The sequence below is a fragment of the Carica papaya genome, chromosome 2, assembly GCF_054855325.1.
Source record: "Carica papaya isolate Zhongbai chromosome 2, ASM5485532v1, whole genome shotgun sequence".
In the NCBI taxonomy this organism is placed as follows: Eukaryota; Viridiplantae; Streptophyta; class Magnoliopsida; order Brassicales; family Caricaceae; genus Carica; species Carica papaya.
Window position 1 is genome coordinate 1805703 of NC_142310.1, and position 8959 is coordinate 1814661.

The 8959-nt window shown below is 34.8% G+C and overlaps 2 protein-coding genes across 3 annotated transcripts; one reads left to right on the top strand and one right to left on the bottom strand.

Moving 5' to 3' along the window:
• Positions 1-240: 240 nt before the first annotated feature.
• LOC110809191 (uncharacterized) lies at positions 241-3497 on the bottom strand. Its single transcript, XM_022034947.2, has 2 exons — positions 3086-3497; positions 241-550 (listed from the first exon to the last, which is right to left on the bottom strand). Exons 1-2 carry the CDS (start codon positions 3383-3385, stop codon positions 410-412), a joined length of 441 nt encoding a protein of 146 aa, XP_021890639.1. The 5' UTR covers positions 3386-3497; the 3' UTR covers positions 241-409.
• A 1140-nt stretch (positions 3498-4637) lies between these two features.
• LOC110809148 (ferrochelatase 1) lies at positions 4638-8881 on the top strand. 2 transcript variants are annotated; one of them, XM_022034880.2, is made up of 9 exons: positions 4638-4825; positions 5459-5780; positions 5917-6060; positions 6331-6432; positions 6732-6835; positions 6918-7044; positions 7137-7289; positions 7395-7495; positions 8264-8881. In XM_022034880.2, exons 1-9 carry the CDS (start codon positions 4770-4772, stop codon positions 8577-8579), a joined length of 1425 nt encoding a protein of 474 aa, XP_021890572.1. In that variant the 5' UTR covers positions 4638-4769; the 3' UTR covers positions 8580-8881. The 2 variants fall into 2 exon arrangements, with proteins under 2 accessions (XP_021890572.1, XP_088068662.1); XM_088212536.1 differs by lacking the exon at positions 4638-4825 and adding an exon at positions 5188-5327.
• The last annotated feature ends 78 nt before the right edge of the window (positions 8882-8959 follow it).

An 8959-nucleotide genomic window follows, 5' to 3' on the forward strand; every position in this document is an offset into this window, starting at 1 on the left:
ATATGACCTTAGATCTTAACTGGGGAGGTACTAACATCATATATTAACAACCTCAAAGTCAAACACTGCCTTTCAAAGAGAAAAAGAAAAAGCATCAGTCCTCGGCATAATCAGTTGGATCTTACAGGTATTACCCCATTCTACTACAAAACATTCAAATATTATACCATCAACAACAAAGTACTTTGTATTTAGTAATTTAGCATTATCTATGTTGATAAGCAAAGAAGAAACACAGGATGGGGGGAAAATAATTATAAAGCTCAAACTTCATGGTTGCTGAGTTCTAACAAAAAGAGAAGAAGTTTCACAACCCTAAAGCAACTAAACTTCACATTCACACAGTAAGAAGTAGTCTGAACAGAATTTTTTTTTTATATATCCTTTGTACAAACCAACTAAAGGATATTCATGTAGCATAAGAATCTTCGTCATCTGCTGGAGTTTGGTCGTCATCATCAGGTGACTCCTTTTTGGCATCCCTCTCATTTCTCTCTGTCCATCTAGCCCATACCCACCTTAGGATAAGGAACCCACCAAGAGCATAAACCTGGAAAGGATATTTCTACTTTAATGGCAGAAAATAAAACAAAGGAGAGAAACTAAAGATATCAACCAAACGAATTTATAAATTCTTTAAAGATCTGAAACTTTAGTGCATAGAGGAACAACCAGAAAAATCTCAACATAATTTACAGACTTAGTATCCTCATTCTTGACTTCTCTCTGGTTCGCAGGATTTCCGAAACTTGCTCAGAGAAATGATGGCGTATAATAGAAGACCATTTTCCTAAAGCAAACAGTTGATGGATATAGCCATCGAGGGTTCGGCCAGGGGCAAGGAAAATAAGGAACTAGATTTTTGAACTGAGAAGAAAAAGGGTCCAGGACTCCAGGTCATAAAGGAAAATGATTAGCAAAAGACTGGGGATAAGTATTGCAATGTATCTTCATTAGTATAGTAACAAACACACAACAAGGAAAGGCCAAGAAGTTGCTATTATAATATAGAGAATCTTCCACATATATCATCACAGGTAAAAAGAGCCAAACTAGTATTATGAAAACAGTATATGATAATGGCACTGAAAGGACGATATCACAGACAAGTAACTGTAAACTATTGTGCAAATGAACATAAAAGAAAAAATGTCCACATGTGTGTATGGGAACCTAGATTTCCAGAAAGCAAAAGTGTCCTTGACAGCTAGTTTAGTGCATTTTTCCACAAGCTGGCTAGTGAAAATATCTTAATTGTGAAGCATCATTTTTTCAGTTAGCATCTTTGCACCTCTATGAAAAATTGGACTGAATAAATCAGTTAGAAACATTGTCATAACGGAAGAAACCCTTTTTATATAGAAACATTAAAATATGAAAATATGAAAAATTTGGTGACTAGAACTGAAAATAATATCACTGCAAATTAAATAAAAACAATATACAGAATAAAAACGAACTGCACCTATTAAGCAAGAAGTTTTGGACCAAAGTTCCTTTGGGTCAAGCATCTTATATGCAGACATGTATCTTTTATTAGCAAAATCGCAAGAAGTTTTGTATTAAAGTTCCTTTGATTCAAGCATCTTATATGCAGAAATGTATTTTTTCCAAGGTAAACGTAAATTTTATTAACCAAATCCTTGGGAAATAAAGATAATACACATACAACCAAAGCAAACAAGCAAAAGAGGCTACTGATGAGCTAGTTACGGAAAAAGAAGAAAATAATTGGCTCTGACTTTGCTAGACATTCATCAATGAAAGCTATAAAGAAAAAGAAAACCATAATAACTATAACCTCTGGCATCTAAATCTGATAATAAAATAATACTACCCCTCAAGTTGACAAAGCTGAAAAATCAAAATCTCTGAACATGTAAACATGCATTAGCATATATGCAATATGGATTAGCTAAGCTAGTGTAAATAGATGGTTATCTGCTAGGGCCCCTGCAACACTATGTCCTTTCTCCATTTCGATCAAAGCATCATTTTGCCCCTTTTAGGTACTTATTGCACTCACAGTTGGTGTTAAACTCTTTGCTTCTACCCCAACTCCAGCACCCAACCACTAGTTTTAAATTTTTCATAGAGGGTTCTTTGCAATGTAAGGCCGCAGGACATATGATAAAAAGCTCTTTTGCTTTCGCCGCTACCTCCGGTGACTCCAGAACCACTAGTCTTTTAAGTATTTTGTAGTAGGTGCCTTCGCACGGGCTTGACCCTCATCTCAATAAACACAAAACTCTTGCTTCTGCCATCCACCTCCAGTATTAAATCGCCAGTAACCCCTAGAACCACAAAGTCCTAAAGCTAATCTGCTGAAAATGCTAACTATGTGGAATAAGAATAAAAAAACAAATTTAGTAGACGAATAATATTTTCAATTCCATGTTTAATTAAAAATAGGAATAAAGCAAAGGGACGGTGAGTATTAGGAACCTTTGTATTGGTCTCCATCCTGATCTAAAACTATTTGCTCCTGCTCCCATTTCCAGCACCCAATGACCACTAAACACAAGCACTCTCACCCTACTCCAACTCCAACTTTACAACATTCTACTAGTACTACTTCTCATCTAATTACTTTCCTCTCATGTTTCTTTGTGTACAAAATTTCCACACTAGTAGCAGTAAAATTTTGGTTCGTAAGCTTCTCTTTCCATCTTATCCTAGCACCCGTAAATGTATTCAGTGGGACCAACGTGTATATTATTAAAATATGACTGAAAATAAGTTTAGAAAAGTGAGTTCTTCTGAGCAGATATTGCATTATCCCATCTTAAAAAACGAATAGGTTCACGTTAAACTCCCTAGAGATACAGAAAGTTATTTCATCATTAATCATTTACTGCCCTGTGATTACGATTCTTAATTAGACGCCTGAACTATACCAGATATCAGTGGTTCGATTACAGAATTGAAAAAGGAAAACAGGAAATCTTAGTTTATGCGCTTAACAGCACTCTACACCTAAACAAACTCCTTGTAGTTTCTCAACACCGAGCGTATCAAGATAATTACTTTTGACCTTTTCTGGTCACAGCTTGCTCAGGAACCAAACAGAAAAAATAAAACGTACCTGCCAGAGAACTACAGGATTAGAAGTCCTTCCCGCGCTCTCCTCGGCCTCCAACCCCAATGGTTCCGGAACTTTCGGGGCAACATTCGGGAAAGACACCCTCCCGACACTGGTCTTCCCACTCTCGCCCTCGCCATCGCCTGCTATTGGAGCTTTTGGCTGCTTCTCCTCTTTCAACTTAGCATCCGGGTTTGGAAGTAGGTTAAAGAACGGCAAAGTTTTGAAATCGATCTTGGGAAAGAAGGAAAACAAAGGTTTAGGCGATGTTGTTCTCGCGTCTGCTCCGGTGTCTTCAGCCATTTTTCTTGAGGTGGGAGTGTAGGAGATTTCTGCAGAGTTCTTCTTGTCTTGAACTGTTGGGTTTTTTGAAGGCTAAATTTTGAAATGAAGCTCTGTTGTCCTCTGGTTCGTTCGAGGGTTTTTTTTTTTTAATTATTATTTTTATTTGTTTTAAATAAAATAAAATAATAAATATTATTTATAAGATTGTAATTTCAAATAATTCATTTTAAATTTTTGGTAAATCATTTATTATTTTTTATATTTTTAATTAAAAATATTTGAAATTTGTAATGAATTATGAATATAATATTAATTTATTTATAAAATGATAAAAATAAATCTTCAAAAGACAAAAAATTAATGAAATTAAAATAGTGTATTGTTGGTGGACTAATTATCTTTTAAATATGAGAAAAATAAGTAAAAGAAAATATTTTAATAATATTTTCTATTCATTTTTAAATATTTTAATGTTTTATATTTTTAATAAAATAATATAAGAAAAAAATTATTTACTAATTAATTAAAATTAATGAATTAATTACTGTAGAAATATATGTAATAATTTATTAATTTAATTTAATTTATTTTTTAAATTGTTTTTAAAAATATTAAACATATTTAATTATTTTAATTTTTGCTATTATAAAATGTACTAGAAAACAAGCAAATATTATTAAAAATTAAAACATCATAAGTCCTTCAACGTACATAAATTATTGAATTAAGTTTGTCACATGAACATTTGGTGTTAAATATAAATTGTCTCATGCATTTATATTAGCTTATAATTACTAATAAATAAAAGGGTATAACCAATAATTATGTGCATATATATATATAAATAAAATAAAAATTATTATATTAATTATAATATTTAATAAATTGTACTATGTTCGTAAAGCATTATAATAATGCTTCAATAGATTATAAATAATTTATATATATTATATATATTTAATCTCAAACTTTTAATTTGGATTTTCTCACTTGACGACAAAAGACGAAGATATTTTAATAAGGTCATATTAAGAAAATTAACAAATTAATTAAGAGAAACAGAGAGTCAAAGATCATTGACTTTCACCTCGCTTTCTCTCTCTCTGTAATCCAATAATTTTCAAAGTGCTTGTCACAATTTTGCAGAAGAAGTTTCCTCTTCAGCGCTACCTTCACCATCACGTAATTGGGTTTTTTTTTTTTTAAATTTTTTTTTCTGGTGTTTGGACGTGAGGACAGAAAGGTGGGCAGTTGGTTGCCATTGACCCGTCAAAGGAGTCGCTATTGACTTTTCAACTAAACCCTAGAAGATCGATCCATCGAAATTCCCCTATTTAGCTTCCTTCTCTCCCTCTTTCTCTCGCTCATCTACGTTAATTTTGTAAAAACAAAACTCTGATCCATGGCATCGGCGTCGCAATCGTTATCTGGGATGGTTCCCAATTTGAAGCTCTCTAGGTAAGCTTTTCTAGTTCGGTTTTAAACCTGGAATTTTCATTTCCAGTTTTATGTTGTTGAGCTTGTATTGGGATCAGTTTTTGTTGCTATTGTTCTTCCAATCTTCTGTAGATTGATCTCAAGATATTTTAACCTTTGTTTTTTAACATTAAGGTCTGATTGTGGGGCATGTTTAAGGAGACGTGTAATTTTGGATGTGTGTCTTTGTTTGAAATGACGAGGGATCATAAAATCGTGCTTTGGATAACCAAGGGTTCTACATTGGATTTATGTTTGAATTTGACAGAAGAAGGAAAATCTATTGTTGCTTTGAAGAAATTGTTAATGGATAGCGCCAAGATAAACGAGAAAAGAAAAGTCAATGGTTGCTGGTTAAAGTTCTTTGGGTTGATAAATTCGATTCTACCATGCCTGTGAGGCAAGGTGTTGTGAGAGAGAATTATGAATGGATAAGGTTTTTCTAACAGTTGAAAACACGGAGGCACCATGCCTTGGAGGCATGGTAATAGCACTCATTTGGCCACCTTGCTTTGTCTGTATTGTTATATTATTTTCTGTAATGAGTTAATTTTATAGCATGTAATTATCCTAGGCTAGTGGCACAGAGCTTTCCTAATGTTCTTCTATTTATAGGTCACATCGCTTGCCATCACATTCATGTGAAGGATTACCTGCTCTCTGTAAACCTTCATACAAAGCAGTTGCAATTTCACATTCTGAATCAACCAGTAAAAGTAGTTTTATGGGCGGTTCACATATTTTTAGCCCTAGTGAGAAAAGAAACCAAATCGGTCAAACACATTGTTCGATGGGAGTATACACGTACGGTGAAAACTTTGTTGAATCATTCCCATTTGCTACTGATGATAAGGTTGGGGTGCTGCTTCTGAATCTTGGAGGTCCGGAGACACTTCATGATGTTCAGCCTTTCTTGTTTAATTTGTTTGCAGATCCGGTGCGTCATCTTATCATGTATTCTTTTTGTTTCCTTACCTTGTTTTCTAATTCTCTGTGTTTATTTGTAGGTTCTGACTCATAGCTAGGCACTAATGAATAGGTTTTTAATGGCGTAAATTGTTTTTGTGATACAGGATATTATACGTCTCCCAAGGTTGTTTCGGTTTCTTCAACAACCTTTGGCGAAACTGATATCTGTAATCCGTGCACCCAAAAGTAAAGAAGGGTATGCGGCTATTGGTGGTGGATCACCATTGCGTAAGATAACGGATGAGCAGGTAGAACACTATTTTCTGTTTTCCATTCAATGTTATTGCTTGAATACTTATGATCATTAGCGTGGAATCTGCAAATAATCTCTTTAACTCAAATTCTTGTGGTGTTTCTTCCTGCAAATAGTCTCTTTGCAGCTAGAACGCTACATTCATGTCCGCATGGGGATGCTAACCCTTTCCAAATAAACTGCCACCCTTTCTAGAGGGAACAAAACCCTCACATCAATTTTCTGTGCATCAATTTATTAGTCACTGTTAGAAATACTTTTGCAGGCAACTGCTCTCAAAATGGCTTTGGAAGCAAAGGACGTGCACGTCAATGTATATGTTGGGATGCGCTACTGGCACCCATTTACTGAGGAGGCGATTCAGCAGGTGAATAGGAATACTTTGCTTACCATCATCTCCTTAATGACTGATTATTCTTGCCATGTTTTCATTTGATATAGAATCGCGTTGTCAACCTTCAAACTATATTCTTTGGTTGGACACAAACTTTGAGTCATTGTTATTAAGTTTCTGAGTAAATTAAAAAAAAGTCAGGAAAAACAATGGAGGAAATTTGCTATATAGTTTTATTCTTTTTTCCTTCCTATCAAATAATTAGTAAAACAATTTCTTCAGCCTTTTCATTGTCAAAGTCATGATTATATATTCTTTCTTACATGCAACAGATTAAGAGAGACCAGATAACAAGGCTCGTTGTGCTGCCACTTTATCCTCAATATTCAATCTCGACAACTGGGTCCAGCATTCGTGTTCTTGAGAGTATGTTCAGGTGGGTGTCTTTGGGGACAGTTCCTATTTGTTCTGCATATTGGAAAACTTATTCTCTAAAAATCATTCATAATACCCTACAGGCAGGATGCATATCTATCAAGACTGCCTGTTTCAATTATACAGTCCTGGTATCAACGAGAAGGTTACATCAAGTCTATGTCTAACCTGATTGAAAAAGAGCTTGAGAAATTCTCCAAGCCAGAGGAGGTGGGTTTGATTTCTAAATTGGCCTTTGTTACCTTCTTTAATATTGATAAGAGCTACTCTACATCTGTTCCTTTCTTTTATCGGTATTGTAGGTCATGATATTCTTTAGCGCCCATGGAGTACCAGTAAGCTATGTTGAGGATGCTGGAGATCCATACAAGGATCAGATGGAGGAGTGCATATACTTAATCATGCAGGAGCTTAAGGCTAGAGGCATAGAAAATGATCATACTCTGGCTTACCAGGTTGGCTATAGAGCCCTAGTTTCCATTTTTCATCCTCAATTCAGCAAACCCTGGCTTTTATTAACTTACCTTTTCTCATGTGTTCATTGCTCCTCTTTTGATCAGAGTCGAGTTGGGCCTGTAGAATGGCTGAAACCATACACTGATAAAGTTCTTGTTCAACTTGGCCAGAAAGGTGTGAAGAGTCTCCTAGCTGTTCCAATAAGGTACATCATTAATAATTGTAATGCCATCTGCTATATGATGCTGGTTTCTATTTTTTATTGGTTGGGATGTCTAATAAGATCAATATTGATCTTAAGTTTATAAATCCTCTATACCTCTTTCTCCCAATTTGTTGAGGATATTTTATGATTGTCCTATTTCAATGCCTTCTGAATTATTTTCTCGAAGTTAAAGTTATGGCCAAATGTTTGCATATCTTTAATTTTGCATAGATATTTTGGTATGGACCTTACATTGATATAATTGTTTAATTACACACACGTGAACGATCTGAAATGTTCTAATATGAAATGCTAGAATTAGTTGGCCAAGTTAAATTGATGCACCAAAGTTTGAGTCGTGGTGTGGTTTTCGAACATGAATATGAGAATCTGGTTGAAGGCATTGCCAATGTTCCTCAAAACTGTGAATCCAGGGTTCTGACCATGCAGCAGCAAAAGGTGCTGCTTTTGCATCCATAAATTAAAACTCAATTTAAATGTAATGATATCTGGAAGTTGGAAAAGGATTTGGTATATTTTTCACTAGATTCGGTATTTTAACATCCAGGATAAGCGGGATAGAACATGTGCATTTTCTAGGTCTACGTGAATCGTACTCTGATAGTTGACATATAATTTGTAATTTATGTTGCATGATTTCTTGTACATAAGCTTTGTTTTTATTATTATATTGCTCGTGATGATAAGCTTGTACATTCTTGAAAAAGTATTTGCTCATGTTGAGTGATTTATAATCTTTGATTTCAGCTTTGTGAGCGAGCACATAGAGACTCTTGAAGAGATTGATATGGAGTACAAGGAGTTGGCTCTTGAATCCGGGATTGAGAATTGGGGTCGTGTTCCGGCTCTAGGTTGTACCTCTTCCTTCATCACCGACCTGGCAGATGCAGTATTAGAAGCAATGCCTTCAGCGAAAGCTATGTCAAGCCCAACCATCATCCATGATAAATCTGATGATGACCCTTTCAGATACCTTACCAAAATGTTCTTTGGTTCAATCTTGGCGTTTGCCTTGCTTTTGTCACCGAAGATGATACTAGCCTTCCGGAACCATCTCTTCTGAAGCCCGTCTCGGTATTTTCCTTTACGGCAGGGCCTCCTTTCCTCTTAAAGAGACTATTAAAACTAAAGGGGACCTGGTAGAAATTCGGTCAGACAGAGGTGATGCAGATGAAGAATGAAGGATTCGGAAAATGGGTTTCGGAGTTCTTTTTTTCAGCTTTCAAGTGTATACAGAATTGAGGTGTAGGAGCAGGGAACACTAAAATTGTGAGAAAATAATCATAGCGTATCGATACATATAGAATACATCTGATGCTAATAAAAAGGTTTCAGAGGCCTAACGTTGCGGCCATTTTCTTCTTATGGGTATTGTTTTACTTAATTACTTAAATTAATAATATATTAATGTAAATCTTTAAAAAAAAAAATTAAAATAGATTG

Excerpts from the sequence above, each read along its gene's own strand:
- LOC110809191 (XM_022034947.2), bottom strand. The coding sequence starts at position 3,385 with ATGGCTGAAGACACCGGAGCAGACGCGAGAACAACATCGCCTAAACCT. Across the intron at positions 551-3,085 it reads ATCCTGTAGTTCTCTGGCAG|GTTTATGCTCTTGGTGGGTT; the intron begins GTACGTTTTATT and ends TATCCTTTCCAG.
- LOC110809148 (XM_022034880.2), top strand. The coding sequence starts at position 4,770 with ATGGCATCGGCGTCGCAATCGTTATCTGGGATGGTTCCCAATTTGAAG. Across the intron at positions 6,061-6,330 it reads GTAAGATAACGGATGAGCAG|GCAACTGCTCTCAAAATGGC; the intron begins GTAGAACACTAT and ends ATACTTTTGCAG. Across the intron at positions 7,496-8,263 it reads CTCCTAGCTGTTCCAATAAG|CTTTGTGAGCGAGCACATAG; the intron begins GTACATCATTAA and ends CTTTGATTTCAG.